The sequence below is a fragment of the Lissotriton helveticus genome, chromosome 2_2, assembly GCF_964261635.1.
Source record: "Lissotriton helveticus chromosome 2_2, aLisHel1.1, whole genome shotgun sequence".
NCBI lineage: Eukaryota > Metazoa > Chordata > Amphibia > Caudata > Salamandridae > Lissotriton > Lissotriton helveticus.
Window position 1 is genome coordinate 128971434 of NC_136060.1, and position 17747 is coordinate 128989180.

A 17747-nucleotide genomic window follows, 5' to 3' on the forward strand; every position below is an offset into this window, starting at 1 on the left:
TCGCTAGCAGATCCGTAATGGGACGGCGCCCCTCCCATCTGGATGGTCCCGGGAGCCTGGGGGTCGCTGCTTGAGGTGTAATCGGCGGAGGGGACCGGAGGCCTCTCGGGCCTCGGAGAAATCTTCCCTATGTGCGCGATATTAGCCGGTGAGTGCCGCGCCGGGCCCCCCTGCCGGGCCCTCTGCTCCTTCGCGGGCTGCCGGCGGGCTCTCGTGCCGGTCGCCGATCTTCCGCGGGCTCCTGGGTGGGGGCGCCGGGCTCTAGCACGGTGTCGGGGCCTTCGGGCCTGGGTGCGTGTGGAGACCGGGGCCTCGCTTTGCGGGCTTGCGGGGGGGCGCTGTACGGCGGGCGGGACGGCTTGCGCGGTCTCTGCCGGGGCGGAGGGCGGAGGTGACAGGGGCTCCGGGTGGCGCCTCCGGCTGATTGCTGCGGCCCCGCCTGAGTGGGACACCCCTGGGGGCACGTGATCACCCCACCAGCCGCGCACGTTGACCTCCGGTTGGGGGGCACTCACCCTGAATTGCAAACAGTGGGGGACACTTCAGCGTTATCTACTGGCCCGTGGAGACATCGTGGGGGAACAGGTGGATGAGGCGCACTCGCCGGAACGCCGCTGCAGTTAGCCCCCAGGTCCTGGTTGACGATTTGCCTGACTCAGCCTGTCCTGCACAAAGAATAAATACAGGGTGACGCCATTTTCTTGATCCTTCCTGGGCACTGACATCCCTGACAATTTATATTGTGCTTCCTGCGCTACGCACTGCCTCCCTGCGTGGTTCTACTCATTGTTTGGGCGCGCCGCATCTTCGCCATTGCACTGACCATGGGAAAGAGAGACCCAAACCAGAGAAAACTGAGCTTTGACAAGACTTGAACAACAAGCAAACTTAGAGGTCTAAATCAGAAACCTGATCTGAATATCTTTCAAAATACCTTCATGTCTAAAAAGTACATCAAGATAAAGAAGTGGCTAACAGTTATGAACAACAGACCAGATCGCCAAGAAAAGGCCACCTGTAATTGCTAATCAAAACCCATTATGGATTCCCATCAATAACTTGTATGGATCAATGTTTTCATTTGGTAATCCTGCCAGGGTATTCTGTCTCTTGATCATTGAGACATACGGCATACCCCCATCTTTGGCATGGGGTAATGACCTACAATTACTAGATTAGACCAAATGATGATGATCTGATGGGAAAGTGCAGTGCAAAAGAATGAAGATGAATGTGATGGTTAAAACAGGATAGGGAGCTTTAACAAAAATTACTTTATTGGGCATAAGCCCCTTCCTTGTTAAAAACAAGAACAGTGCAACAACATAAACACAGTTTAAACAAATAGCTGCGAGAGGACCAACATGTTTCAGCCTATTATGGGAGGAAACCCAAGGCTTTCGTCAGGGTCTCTGTTCTCAAAGAATGCTACTGCCAAATTAGTGAGAAACGTGTGAAAAAATTATAATAAAAACACACAAGTGAATTAATAACATTAAAGGATATATTTCTCCTACATCTGTTTCAATTCCTCCTTGGCACCTGGTGTGATCTATAACAACAAAAACATATATGGACCCTTATTAGGTTCAAAGGTCTGTTAAAAACGGTAATCTATTCATTAGTGTTCAAGATTTTCAAGTACTCACCCAGTGTGCCCGGGGAAAGGACCTCACCTCTTCCTGGACCTGGCTCAGGTAAATGTGAGACCCCGCTCTGTAAGGACAAGACAAACCCTACACTTAGTATAGATAGAGCGAGCCCTTTTTACCCTGCTCTGTCTATTAATAATGCTTGGGGTACACCAATGTGTCTTGCACATAGAGCCTGACTTCCTGATATAAACGTATCACCCAAGAGAGTCCTCGCACCCACTTACAACTCTCTAGCTAGACTTTACAAAAAATATGTAGTTTAAATAAACTCAAAAAATGATTGCCAATACAGCAAAAAGACCTTTTGTCCCCTATTCAAGGCTGACAGATAAAAGGGGCCAAACTTTTAAAGACACAACCATGAGGTAGTTGGCTTGTTTATCACTATTTAATGTTAACCAAGTCCTCATAAAACAAGTGCCAAAAAACAGCCCAGACTGATTCTAGAGCCTACCTGTCCGTCGTTGTCCCAAACGATGACTGAGTCAGGGGGAGGCATTGGGCTGCTCGAAAGAGCCTCTATTTCATACGTTGAGCCCAGCTTAACTCGCGTACTCTCGCGAGATTTTGATGGACTACAGAATGATGTCACCAGACCAGGAAGGAGTAGTTTTAACCAACCGCAGCCTGATTGTATTTAAACATAGTGTTGGAAATAGCAAACAGAAAAGGGAAACATTTTGTAAGCTCTACAGGATGATGTCACCAAACCAGGAAGGAATAGTTCAAAGCAACCCCAGCTTAACTCGCGTACTCTCGCGAGATTTTGACGGACTACAAAATGATGTCACCAGACCAGGAAGGAGTAGTTTTAACCAACCACAGCCTGGTTGTATCTAAACATTGTGTTGGAAATAGCAAACAAAAAAGGGGGAAACATTTCCTAAGCTCTACAGGAAGGGTTTTGAGTACCAGGTCACGAAAAATAGATTGCGTATACCGGGATATAGTTGTTAAAGCAAACAGTGTTTACCGATAACATCTTTAATTGCGTGCTCTCGCGAGATTTCAAACGGACTACAGGATGATGTCACCAAAACAGGAAGGAGTAGTTCTAAAGCAACCCGAGCTTAACTCGCGTACTCTCACTGGATTTTAGACGGACTACATGGTGATGTCACCAACCCAGGAAGGAGTAGTTCTAACCAACCACAGTATCAAGTGACAAGACTTCCCTTCTGGCAGCTGACGCTCCGCCTGGTTCGTCGACCGGGACTACCGCGACCGCTGATAAAGGAGATGCCACGTCCATGGTTGCCGCCATGGATTCAAGGCTCTGGATACCCGCTTTGACAGCCTCGAACAGAAAATCGCGGATATAGGAACCAAAGTGCAGGCCCACGATCGGCGCCTGGATGTGGTGGAATCCAGGATATCAGATGTGGAAGATAATGCTGCAAAGTCGCTCAAGAGGCTAGAAAGGGTTGAAAAAATACTGAAGGAGATGGCTATCAAGAACGAAGACTTGGAAGCGCGTAGTCGTCGAAACAATATACGCATACTTGGTGTGGCAGAGAGGACGTCTACAGGGCGCTTCGACACTTTTGTTGAGCAACTCCTCATTGAACTGTTCGGCAGGGACACGTTCACGAATGGCTTTGTTGTCGAACGAGCCCACAGGTCGCTGGGCCCACGACCTCGCACAGGACAGCCCCCTCGACCTATAATCCCCAGAATCATGAACTTTCGCGACCGGGATGCTGCGCTGCGTGCGGCGCGGGAGGCAGGAGAGGTGCGATGGCAGGGTAGTACTCTGTCCTTCTTCCCGGACTTTACTTTGATGGTTCAGGAGGCGCGTCGCAAATACTCTGGAGTTAAAGCAAATCTACGTAAATTGGGTTTAAAATACGGAATGCTGTATCCAGCTAGATTGAAGGTCGATATTGATGGCAGATTCCGGATCTTTGATTCCCCCACTGAGGCCCAAGAATTTTGCCAAAACTACAGAAAAAAGGGATCCCCACGGGCGTCCAACTCCGCGCCACACTCTCCAAGTCGTGAGGACTCGCAGGCCAGCGCTGACCTCTTTACTGAATCCGGCCAGGGTTGAACTCTTGACACTCTTGGTTCATAGCTAATGTTCACTGTTTGGACTACTTGATGTGGATTCTACATAGTTTCATAGGATCATTATCACTTCGGATGTCGCTTCTAATTGGGATGCCCGCTAGGCGTGGCGTTGCTACCCCCTATGGCGTATGCCTACCTGTTTACCTTACTTGGGGTTATGTTTTTTTTGTTTGATTCAGTGCTTCACTGCATTGCTATTGTTTTTGGTATGCTGCGGTTACAGTGTTCGATTGCTCAGGGATTGCCTCTTTTGGGGTGTAAGGAGGCTGGGAGAGGGGTGGGGGGGTTCTTTTTTGTCTTTATGCTTATTTTGTTTTGTGAGAATTTGTTATGCAGATGAGAGTGGAATAACAGTCGCACACATGTTTCCATTTACGCTTTGGCCTGACTTATGTCTAGGATAGGACTGCAGTCTGGGCCGGCCGGACTGAATTTAATGTCCTGGAATGTCCGCGGTTTGAACACCACAAGAAAAAGTAAGCAGGTCCTGAATTATGCATCACGACACAAGGTAGATGTTCTTTTTCTTCAAGAATCGCACCTGGCACCGTCAGACTCTTCTTCCGTTGCCAGGGGATGGGGCGCCTATAGAGTTTTCTCGAACTTTAGCAGGTATGCAAGAGGGGTCGCGATTCTAGTTCACAGACGTGTTCCGTTTGTCTTTGTTAGCAGTACCACAGATAGAGAGGGTAGATATGTGGTGGTCAACGGAGTGCTGCTAGGTTACAAAATTGCATTGGTGGGAGTTTATGGTCCCAACGTGGACTCACCTGCCTTTTTCCAAGACCTTCAGGTGACGCTACTTCATTCAGACATAGATCTGTTAGTGTTGGGCGGAGACTTTAATTTGTTAATGAACCCTGATAGGGATAGTACCTCCCCTTCCCCAGACTGCAAGCCACGGTCTCGATCGGCGCTTGCTGACATTTGCACTCACTTTTCCCTCATAGATATTGAGGCGCGACTGCACCCGCACTCGCCTGATTTCACACATCATTCTGGATTTCACAACACTAGTACTAGGATAGATTACTGGCACCTCTCCCCGGGCGTGGCTGGTTGGGTGGACGGCCTCTCTACACTCCCGCGCACGTTATCTGACCACTCCCCCATTGTACTGACTTTGCGGATTCCCAGACTGGGTAGGTACGAAAGACAGTGCGATTCCCCGGAAGAGCCCTAGCTGACCCGGTCTTTAAAGACGAGATCCGCAGCGCTATTGAGGACTATTTCGACAATAACACCGGATCGGTGGATACATGGGCCACGTTGTGGGAGGGATTTAAGGCCACCATTCGCGGGGTATGTATCGATAAACATGTGGGGGCTCTGTGCGAGATTCGTTCCACCCTGACCCGTTTGGAAAATGACATATCCAGGATAGAGAAAGACATACTTATTGCCCCCTCTGATAGGAAGGAAGCTAAACGCCTAGACTTACTCTTGGAATTTCGGGATACTGCAGACAGGGAGTTAAAATTTCTGAACAAGAACTATACGGCTCGTCAGTATGGCGAGGGTGACAGGCCTGGCAAATTGTTGGCGCAACTACTCCGCCCTCCCCGTCAGACGTCATACATCACTGGCATTATTGACGATCAGGGCATACGACACCACGCCACCCCAGACATCTGCAATACTCTCTTGTTGTACTACAAGACCCTTTACACATCCACACTTTCAGGGGAGAAGCGGAATCCCGGCCCTTTTCTCAATGAGATTGCTATGGTGTACCTAGATAAATATATGCAGGAGTTCCTAGCAATGCCCATCACTCCAGAATCTATCATTGAAGCCATTGATGCGTTGAGGGGCTCCTCGGCGCCAGGCCTCGACGGTTTCTCGGCTGATTTCTACAAGGAATACAAAGAGGAACTTGTCCCACGGCTCGTGGAGGTATACGCGGAGGCACTGGAGACCGGCGCTCTGCCGCCCACGCTTAGGGAAGCGGTCATTGTTCTCCCCAAGCCTGGACGCGATCCCTCCCTGTGCGGCTCCTACAGACCCCTTTCATTGTTAAATCTAGACTACAAAATTTTGGCTAAAACTCTTGCGATCCGCCTATCATTATTAATGGAATCTATTATATCACCGGCTCAGTCCAGATTCGTCCCACACACATTCACCTCCTTCAATCTGAGGACATTGTTCTCAGTTTTGCACAGGATCGAACCCTCAACTCCAGCCGCAGCAGTGTTTTTGGACGCAGAGAAAGCGTTTAACACGCTGGAGTGGCCCTTTTTTCTGTCGGTCATGAGACGGATGGGTATGCCCCCCATGTTTGTGGCTACAGTCGAAGTATTGTATACTGATCCTACGGCCCGGCTGCGTCTAAACTGCACCCTCTCTGACTCCTTCAAGCTCTCCCGTGGCACACGTCAGGGTTGCCCATTGTCCCCGCTGTTGTTCATCCTGGTGATGGACCCCCTGGTCCGTCATTTTCAAGAGGAACACCTCCATAGGGGGCTCCAGTTCCGCAAAGGACCGCTCCTCCTTTCCTTATACGCGGATGACATGATTCTGTATGTTCGTCAATTTGGAACCCCTGCTATGGGAGTTGACCCGGTTTGGAGAGTACTCTGGCCTTCGAGTCAACTGGCACAATTCTGCTGTCTTCCCGCTTACCCCCTCCACCTCACAATGGGAATGTGCCTTTCCTCTTGAATGGATCACTGAATCGGTGAAATATTTGGGTATTCACGTCCACCTCGACACGGTGTCCATGGTTCGCTTGAACTATGGGCATGCCCTCGATTTTGTTGAGGACCACCTGGAGCGATGGATTCGCCTCCCCTTGTCCATGGCAGGCCGGATCGCCATTAATAAAATGATCATACTCCCTCGGTTTTTGTACCTATTCAACCATATTCCTATTCCACTCACCAATATTTTTTTCTCGCAACTCCGCTCCTTATTGTTGCGTTTGGTGTGGGGCGACAGAAATCCGAGGGTTTCCTGGCATACCTTGACACTTCCTTATGAAAGGGGGGGCTTTGGTGTTCCTGACTTCTATATTTACTATCTGGTTGCGCAGTGCTCGTATGCCTACACCTGGTTCCATCCAGATGCTAGAATCTTGTATCTGAAACCTGAGGCGGACCTGGTGTTGCCTGCTCCGCTGCATACCATCCTCCCACCGGGGATTCCTCGGGACCCACAGGACATACAAACAGTCTCCACCACATGCTGGGCATGGGACAAATTGCGTAGGTTACTACAGATTGAGGTATTATATTCCTCTGCCCTTCCGTTGCCTAATGCCCACTGGCTCCCAATCACTGGCGAGTCTGTGGTCCAGCGTACATTAGCCAAATATCAGTTATGCATGGTCGGGGACCTGTTCCCAGACGGGCATGTGTTTTCCGTGACGGAGGATCAGCGCTTTGCTGATGGATCATTTATGGACTCTTTCGTACTGGCTAGGCTTCGATCTATGCTTCGAGCTGCGTTCCGCACGTTTCCACTTCCCCCCGACGACATGGCGACTCTCACGTTCATTATACAGAGTCAGACGGGAGCGCACGTTGTCTCTAAGTTATACAAATTATGCCTGGCCTCGCTTCCCTCCTCAGACACAGCAGTGCGTGCCACATGGGAAAAAGACCTTGGGAACTCAATTACTGACGACCAGTGGGCGGCGTGCTGTGCGGCCACCAGGGAGGTATCCATTAATAGTAGACACAAGCTAATTCACTTTTTGAGACGGATGTATCATACCCCGGCACTAGCCCACAAAATTGACCCAAATAGGCCCCACTGCTGCCCTAAATGCAAAGACCCATATGCTGACTTTTCCCACCTTTATTGGACCTGCCCCTTGCTTCATGACTACTGGGTTGAAGTTCATCGTCTTTTGGGGGATAAACTAGACTTAGAGCTTACGCCCACCCTGAGATAGCTTTGCTGGGGTATGTCGTAAACTTCCCACGTGCTACCCGTAAATTGGCGGCCATTGGCTTTTTATTGGCTAAAAGAGGGGTTGCTCTGCTTTGGGGCTCTAGGCGCGCACCAAGCTCTCAGGCCTGACTTCGCAGCATGGCCTACTGCAATGTCAACAGTGAGGATTTCTCCACGCTGGTCCCAGTTACCTCCCGCCCAATTGACATTTGGGGGCCGTATCGCACGTATATTGCGAAACTTACCCAAGACTCGCAAGCACAGTCTATTAAGTCCATAGTACCGGAGGGAGTGGGGTAGGTGTTTGTGCATGGAGTCACTGCGAACACCTTTGCTACTGTCTGTGCCACACGCACCTTTACACTGCCTTCTGGAGCTTGGTACATGCAGACACCACGGCTGCACGTGTATATTCACGCTGGTTACTAATTGCCGTTATATTTCTATGAGACGGTATATATATATATTTTTTTTTTCCTCGCATTTGTGTTCATTGCGTAATGTTCTGATCCATATTGTGATGCTATGTGTCCTTTCACAACGCAATACTGCTCGAAAGTTGTTTGTTGTGACGATTGTACTACTCCCTATCTCTCACACACACTGATGTACACTATATCTTCACTCCGCTTCTTAATTTTATTTTTGATGTTTTTATTGTATACTCCCTTTTTGTTATTCAATTCCTTCCATTGCATTTTTCTTCCTTTGCTTTGTCTTAAAACCAAAAATTGACATGCATCATGTCTATTGCTGTTGATCCCTCTGAACCACCGTTTAACATTTGTGTAATGTTTTCGACCTCAACAAACGCACATTTTATTGACTCTTGTATATGTAAGAGTGGATCGTATATCTGTTGAATAAAAAAAATTAAAAATAAATATCTGTAATAGACTCACACATCACTCACATTAAAAATAAATTGAAAGGAAACAGTATGTAACCAATCTGTTTAAGAAGTATTCAAGGTCAGCAGGGCAAGACTCTGCAGAACAGAGCTGGTTATATCAGGGGCCCCCTGAAAGGCTGTGGCCCTGGGCCAGAGCCCACCACTTTGGCCATGCCTTAAAACGTCTCTGCCTCCAGGAGGTACTAAGCTCTTGATTTCCTTCCACAATTCTATCCACACTAACCGTTATATCGACCCCAGACCCCCCTAAAACTTGCCAGTGGAAGATTACAAATATTGCTGCCCTGCCATATTTGATTCAATAATAACCTGCAGCCTGTAAACAAATACCTTCATGTTCCTGATTCTCATATGATGACCTTTTGGCCAAGGCTTGCACACATCGCATCACTGCAGAGTACAGTCAGTCCTGCACAGGTATGCTTGTTTGTGTGGAAATTTGAGTTTTTTCTTTAAGTCAGAGCCACTTGGCTTCAATGTATGCATGTTGCTGCACCAGTAGTGTGATGCAAAATGATCCCCTTTGCAGAATGTGGTAAGGAGTCCTAATAATCTCATAAGTAACAGACATTGATAGTTGTGAGGTTTAACGGGACTCCCCTGAAAGGTGGTGGCTCCCGTGTTCCACAGAGGCTACAGGAGCCTGCACCAATTACTTTCTTCCCTGGGGGACGGGGTGGTGGGTGTATGGCTTCTACCTGGGTGATTCCCAGAGAACTCCACAGTAAGAGGATTTTGAGAGCACCGACTGAAGCCTACTGACTTAACCAATGCTTCTTAACTTTTTAAACATAATTCATCTTAAAGTTGGGGTTCCATCCGATAGTAGCGTCTTTAATAGTGCCATTGGAATTCTGTTTGCCTGCCAAGTGGTAGAGGCTTTTTAAGAAGAGGTTCTATGTTCAACTAACACAACCTTGTTCGCCATAGGATTTGCCCAGTTTACATCAAAGTTGTATAACGTCAGAGGTCGAAGTGAGCAGGATCTCTAGGGCACAATGTGTCCATACTTTTTTAATTTAACAAAAACAGTTCTCCTACTTTTTGTTAAGACAACCTTCCCTGATGGTTAAATCCGACAGGTCAGATGCCACCGATGAAATGGAAGGGAGGAAGTTGTCTCTGCCCTGAAGCCAAAGGAGGTGCCAGCTGAGGTGTGGCGTGCCCAGGGGCATAGCTTGGTCGCTAATATTAGAGGGGTATGAGCGTCAGGTTTTCCGACAACCATGCTGACATAGCATTCACAAAATATAGGGAAGCAGTGCAGAAGGGGAGTTTATGAGGAAGTGGAAAAGAAGCAGAGTTCAGATTGTAAGGTGCACTTAAAGCACAATATTTTGTAAAATAACCAAAATATTTTAAGACATTTAAAACAGTGTGTGTGTTTTTGTCTGTGTATGTATGTAATAATCCCAGATGAATTCCAACAGACTTCTCATCACACCAGACTGAAAACACCTATACCCAACTATTTACTAGAGAATAGATTTATTGGGGGCATTTAAACCCCAAACACTCCCCATGAAGCTACGCCTCTGGGCCTGCCTCCTTTTTAAGGACAGTTACAAAAATATTTTCACTAGGGACAGACTAATTGCTTAGTACTACCTTTTATATTTTGAAACCACTTTTTTATCTTTAACCTATATTTTTGTATGCAATTCGTGGCCGCCTATCTTATACTGTGGGTAATGCAAGTTTATAATAATGACTTGCATATTCACAAGGCTTTCTGTCACACGCTGAGATCTCATATCACTAAAATACACAAGTCACTCTTTCCCCACTGCACCAATCAGAATTCAGATATGTGGCTCTCTGCTTATTCACACTAATACATATTTGTAGTGAACATATTATCCAATCGAGGTTTCATAAGGTAAAATAGCGCATTTTCATTTACGGTTTGTGTTGTCTTATATCCAGTTACCTGAAAGACCAACAAAACAGTTACATAACATATCACATGAACCCCATTTTCACTCAAGCTCACATTTCTCAAACTTTTTTTAATGCAGCACTTCGACCGCTGCAAAACATGACTTTTAAATATGCAGAGGTGGGTAAGAGATGCGGGGGAGGCGGGTGGTATTCCTGCAAGGAACTTGTTGTTTCAGAAACCAGCACCTGTCGGTACATGTGACTCTTCCGCCGAAGCCGATGCAAACCACAAATTGCACCTTCGCCGGCCTGTCACGCCAAGCGGGCCGCGCGCTGCTTTGCATGTTTTGGCGCGCAGCCAGCTGCCTCTCACGCGACCCTCTCCCAGACGCGCGCCGCTCCCAGTCAGAGTGTAAATATGAAACCCCGGATCCCGCTCTCGGCTTAGCGAGGAGCATGCTCCGTGCTTTGTTTTCATGCTCCATATGCCAGTCAGGAAGGCAGACTTTTCGAGCAGGGCGGGTCTGCCTTTCATCACTCTGTGGCTGCTCAGATGGTAGTTTTGAGTTCTACTGAAACTGCTGTTCAGCTGGAGCGTTTGTTTTGGTTTGTGTGCAGTTTTTAGTCTGCCGCCTTCTGTGATTGTTACACAATCCCGTGGGTGAGGGATGGGACACGCTATTCACAAAACATGTCACTATTTTCTTTTATCATTTTAAAACTCGGTTTGTTTTCTTACTTTTCTATTGAAACGATAGATCCACCTCTTGGTTTTATTCTTTATTCTTTAGTCAAAGTCAATACTGTGGGATTAACTTTAATTGTAGCCTCACAAGTTTCTGTATGACTCATATGGCTTACAACCCTACCAATGTATCCTCCTTGTTGGATAAACCTAGGGTCCCTTTGAAAATATGAAAGCCACACATTTATATGGTAAATATTAATTTTTTCAGTTTGCCTCTGTTCCATGGGAACTTGTTTTCATCGCTACCACTGGTGGGATGAAAATAGCCAAGGGTCTGGACCACACAGGTTTAAGTAGCCATCTCACCTTCCTTCCGCACCACCCAGAATGTCCAGCATGCCTGGTGCCCTGGGCTCACCCGCCCTCCTAAGCATACAAAACTACTTAAAATAGCGCAAGGAGGGCGGGAACCAAACCATACATACAAACATTTAGCGACAGCTAAGAGGAAAATTTAGAGAAGCATTTCAGTGGAAGAATTAATTTTCCCATACACGTCTACGAGGGAGGAGAACGCAAACATTTTATTATTTAAAGCCTAAGAATAAAAAACACGAGTCCTCCCCCTGAGACCGGGATTGATTGTACGTATGTGGAACACCAGGTGGCGCTTTGACTTAGGTACACGGGTCAACCTATCTTACACGATCACTCACAGGGCTCAACTGGGAGCCAAAAGAGACCTGGTAAATGTTTTAATACCACCCTTGTTTAATAATGAGCTAGTCTAAAGCATCTCGCCAGGTTGGTTGAGGGAGGTGCTGTGCTCCAGAACTTTATATACAATGAAGCCAAATAATTCATTTTACAACACAATTTTCCAAGTATATTGGTTCATAAGAAATTTATTTTATAGGCCATTGTGAAGACAAAGTCATGGAATATTCCAATAACTCAGAGTCTGGCACAGTACCCGGGAGCATGATCTTTTCAAGGAAGAAAATCATGTAAGGGCCTATAATTAAATTGAGTGCTGTGCTTCAGAGAACTCACAGTTCTTCCAAATCTGAAAGCAACTCATGGCTCCCAGCAGAGCAGACTAGACCAGTTTACAAGGGACCATCAATTCTATTAGCAATACCATTAATGGATCCATTTAAAGTGAAATAAAAGAGCTGAATCCTTTTATAGATGACACTGTTCCATATGACTGCGAAAAAAAGAGGGAAATATGCAAAGTACTTTGGGCCCGATTCTCAAAGCATTGTGCATGCTTAAGTTCAATTTAGGCGTGTAAATGCAAATATCCAGCCTTTAGTCACAGGATTAGGACTGGTGTTATTTTACGTTTGCAAGCCGCACTTCCACCAATATGGAAGAATTGCCTAAATTGCAATTTTGGGGTTTTGGACAGAATTGTGAGTAATTCTGTATGGAGCACTGTGCTGATATGGGTGAACACCCACAAACTTGTCAGTGTTACCCCAACATGGAAATGTACGCAATTTTGCAAACGCACAAGCATGTGCATTTCCAGGGTGGAAACGGAAAGGGAATAGCTCATATATAAAAGGAGAGTAAAGGAAAGAATTTCTCCATAATGAAACATTGTTTTCCTCTGGAATAAAATTGAGTAACATGAGCAATTCTTTTTCCATAACATATTTGATGGTTTTGTTCCAGACATATTAATGATCAAGGCATTGGTGTACATTAAGTCCAATATTCTTGCATCACAGCATAAGAATAACCACAAGAGTGTACCTTTGTTGACATCAACACATTCAGAGTTTCGACCTCGCTCTCTCCCCACCCCCTTTCTCCATGAGCCTGACCACCATAAGTTCTGCTTTCTAGGGGTTGGGATAGAGGAGAATGCTCCTATATTGGTACCACTCTGACCATATTTTGTCGTGCTTCTATGGGCAATCCCCTTGGATAGGAATCTCCAGACTCCTATAACGGTACAGACCTCTCTTCCAGGGTATTGGCACTGTTCAACTCTTTGGCATGTCCCTCTTCGCTACGACCAACCCTATCCACAGCAGTGCAACTTGATATCTAGTACACTCCAGCTCGACAGCCACTTGCAGTGGGCCAATCTGGGGTCCCTATTTATTCTCCCGTCCAACACCTGTCTCATACATGCAAGCTCCCACCCTCCCCCCCGCAAAAGGGCATCAGTTGTCCGCAGGTCCAAATGCTGTGTAGACAGATGCCTCTCAGACAGTTCGGCATATCTCCAATGTCGAGGCCTGGGGAACCCCCAGGTCTGTGAGATGCACAGTCTAGTCCCCAAAGTTTCAAAACGTGGTAAACTGTCCCTTGTAAATGTATCACTACGATAAAGTAAAAAAAAACGTGCACACACATTATATATATTTCTTCGAATACAATACACACTAGGTTTAAAAGAAACAATATTCTGTATTCAAGAAAAGGTTTTTTGAAAGAATGAACATAAGCAAAAGCACCATTCGGTTGCTTATAGATTTACATGAATTAACATTATCACAAAATTTTAAATACAAAATTCAACAAAAAATCCCAATGCAATTCGGGTCATTTCAACCCTTCCTCAGGGGTGTTTTCAAGTACAAATTGGTAGAAAAGAAGTTGAAAATTCTGTTCCTTCAGATGCACACTACAACATAAATAGAGAACAAATTCAGGTGTTATCTGCATGTAAGATGTGTTTTAAGTACACAATGGCAATAGGATTTGCACATGAAAGAGAAGTGAATGAAAGCGAGAAAGTCCCCTGTAACCAAGATGGTGACCATTGCTAAAACAGAAGTGACACAACATTCTCCCTGCTTGAGAAACATGTATACGTGGAGTGAAGATAATATCCCCTGTGTTAACATAAACAGAAGTCCATCTGGAGGTATTCCACCCTATCTAGTGACCAAGTGAATCTTAAGGTGAACCTTGACTAGGCTTGTCAATGGCGTGACCTGTGAACTGATATTAAAAACATGGGATAAACAAAGACTCTACTCACTTAGCTTCAAAAGGTAAAACGCACTTCTGTAAATAAAAGTAAACCCAACATATATCAGGACATGCCGTTGACCAACATAATTAAATGTGAGACGCTTTAAAGGTACCACCGCTTACCCAGTCCAGCAGCTGCTGAGTTCTGGAATCAATATTCTGCAAATCTATACACGGCGTATCCCAGTGATTTTTTTCTAAATCTAGAATTTATCTTAGGGAAAGATTTCTGTCTTTTTAACACTTAGGGTTTTGTCTATTGAGCTAGTTAAGAACCTAACACAACAAAGTGCAAAAGGCAATAATTACTTATTCCCAACTTAATCAAGAAATCTCTAAGGAGCCAATTAAAATATGTTTCCAACTGGTGATACCTTACAGTTGTTTGGAGTGGAATAAGGCCGCTGCCACATACACAGATGGTACAGAAAATTCCCATTATATTATATCCCTCACTTGGCATTTTTCATGACAAAAAAGCCTTCTACTCTTCTCAATGCCACTACTTAACTGGCTCCGGATTCACAAAGGAATATCAAAAAAATCTAGAAACCTCCCTTCCTCCGGTGTTTTTCTACTTTTATGTGATTAATCAAAGTCCGATGGAATGCTCCAAGAAATCTATGACAGCTGTAAATTTCCAGAAGTAGTACTTTTCCTCTGTACATAGACATGTGGTTTGTCCACTTGGTGGACAATGTTCATGATTAAGTATGGCACATTTGACATTGTTTTCTTTTTTTTCCTTAAATGGATTTTTTCCTCATGGGAAATTATTTCCCCCTTGAAAGGACTTACCTATAAGGAACTATGATTTTTTTCAGCATTGGACTGGCCATGCAAAACGTTTGTGATTATCCACTAACATACAAGTTTGTCGGCATCACCTGCATTTTGCTTGGCTACTTTTCTGACATTCCTTGTTACCCACCCATATTTCTAAAGGTATATTGGTGATAAGATCCGTGATAGTGGCATAGTTTCCACTGCATTTATGATCATTATAATCTTCAAATTCTGCATATCCTTATTCTGTGAATCCAGATTTGAAATGTGGTCATATTTGCTTTATATCTGGCCAGAGACAGTTCTAGCTGTTTTACCTGAGATTATACTATTTAAACAGATGGAGAGCACAAGGTCAGCGTCCCTCAGACTTTGGTTGTTGTAATATTCACGGTGTTTGATTGTTAAACATAGAGTTTACCTGCCAATTAGGATGCGACCGCCGCTGTAATCAGCAACCGCCACAATGTTGAAAATGCTTGTTGTGCATTGGCATGCACAACGTGACAGGCACCGTGTGGTGCCTGCCACCTTGTGAATGCCAATGTAGGGGGGTACCCCCCAAGTGCAGCCCCCCAACCCCCACCTCCCGGGGGCCTGCAATGGGCCCCCAAAGTAAACTCTGCTGCCTTTCCATGGCGGAGTCTCCGCCATGGAAAGGCATTCCACCGCCACCATATTATGGGCCTTTTCTGCCCGGTAGGCAATTGTGACGATTGCCTACCGGAGGAAAAGCGCCAGACAGTCTTTCCGTCCTGTGCGGTACCCCCGCCATGCTAATGTGGCGGGGCGTAAATGGCTGTCCGGCTCGGTGTTTTGGCAGGCGGATCACCACCGCCGGTGAGGCGGTGGCGATCCGCCCGCCATGATAATAGGCCCCTATCTCTTGATTTCACTACTTTCATTCACCACCAGCCACTCAATGCTGCTTTATCTAAATCTTGCTGTTTTTTCACATACTTGCTTTCTCCTTTTGTCACTGTTTTTCCATCTTTGGCTTCCTCTTTCATTCCACCTATTGTGTTTCCCTCTCTTGATCAGGGTGAAAGTCTTAGGAGATACAAAAATAGGAACCTATCCCCAAACATGAGTGGTGGTGGCCCCTACCTCTCAAAATAATCATTGCTAGTGCCAATAGTGACTGGTAATTCGCTTCTGCACTGTTGACATCATTTCTTTTTTTTCAGGTTGTGAATCCTCTCCTGATTTGACATTCCAGAAGGCTAACACTGCTGTTGATGGCATCTTCAAAACACTGCGAGAAATCACAAGAGCTCGAATGCATATGAAACAATTCAATTCTGTATATGTTCCTGGAAGCAACACTAACCCGGTAAGCAGATGCCAATACCGCTGCCAGCATGCAAAGCTAATAAGATTAGATATTTATTCAGCCATTGAAAGGTTTGTTAAGAAACACAATTGTCTAGATTAAAATCAAGTACATGTTCACTGTTTCCATACATTTATTTTTAGAACTCATCCAATTTTCTTAAAATAACTCAATTTCATTCTCCAAAATTAAAGGCATTGATTAATATTGACTTGCCACTCTGAACAGCACTATTTTTGCTGGACCTCCCTTTGCCCTTTTTGGTTATTAATGCCCCACGATAATTGCTGTTTTACTTAAGTTTGATATGTTATTGCATGTTGTTTTATAAAACCACTTTTACTCTTTTTTCACACAAAATGCGCACTATTTTATGAATTAATTACTTTAAAAATAAGCTTTGTTCCACATGCCACACATAGTGATATGCAGTTTGAAACATTAAATAGTTTAATGGGTGTTTAAAAATTATTTAATATATTGATTGTGCCAAACCGCTGTAATCGTAATTTTGCTATCATACGTACCACAGAGCCATACCACTGCTTTCTAAAAATGTATTTGTAGACACGTTTGTGATAGCTTGCTTCATTATTATCAGACACAAATTCGGTACCTGTCGGGTAGAAAGCTTTAACAAGAACAGAAGTTGCTGAAAAATACGTCTTTTAACGAAGGGAATCTTATCCATGGTAAGATCGGCTGTATCTTGTGTGGAAAAATCTCATACTTGCTGACATTAAAAAAATTCTCCCCTTGGTAATGTAAACACAACTTGAATATCATTACATTGTGCAGCACACCACTGTGAAATACTTGGCCTATATGTACTAACTTGAGTTGAACCCAAGAATGACATACATTATTGTGATAGATGCTAGAAACTGACGACTCACATAAATGGAGCACATCTATTATATTTCCTAGTCTCAAACATCTTAAGCCCAGCCTGCCATATCTGCAGCCCGTCCCCAATGCCATGAATGGAATCCATTTTTAATAGTTTGTGTCTGAAAAACTTAAGATGTACATGTGGCTTTAGACCCCAAACATTTCTGTTATACAGTTGGTGTGCTGTGCCAGCTGCACAAGAAATTAAAGTGTATATTAGTTTTCTTGCATCAGCCCTGAAATAAACTCAAAAATCAGGTAGTGCCCATCTGTCATTCAGAATCAGTAATTTCATAAATGTGGTGGGCCTTCTTATAGCCCCATATAAAGCTACTGATTGCAGAACTGAACTATTGGAAAATACATTAGGGAAAAGTAATGGGATTACGCAAAACAAATATTCAAACCAGAGTAGGATAGTAATTGTAGTTATATTTATATAATGCTTACTACCCCTGAAGAGGTGTCAAAGTTCTTTCGGCGAGTAGCACGTTACTCCGGAACCCAAAAGGATTAGTGGTGAATTAGTATAGGGAAATATGAGTAATTTGAACAGTGAACATGTGAGTCTGTTAGTTGGATCCAATAAGATAATGGAGGGAGAGAAGAGGGAAGAGTCTAGAAAGTGTTATTTGG

At 45.0% G+C, this 17747-nt stretch overlaps 1 protein-coding gene across 1 annotated transcript in view; it reads left to right on the plus strand.

Moving 5' to 3' along the window:
- Nucleotides 1-17747, plus strand: part of SCFD2 (sec1 family domain containing 2) — a 1965980-nt gene that overhangs the window by 1663148 nt on the left and 285085 nt on the right. The window contains exon 6 of the mRNA XM_078678196.1: nt 16075-16220. Coding sequence (XP_078534322.1) covers nt 16075-16220 — 146 coding nt within the window. The remainder of the gene's footprint in view (nt 1-16074; nt 16221-17747) is intronic.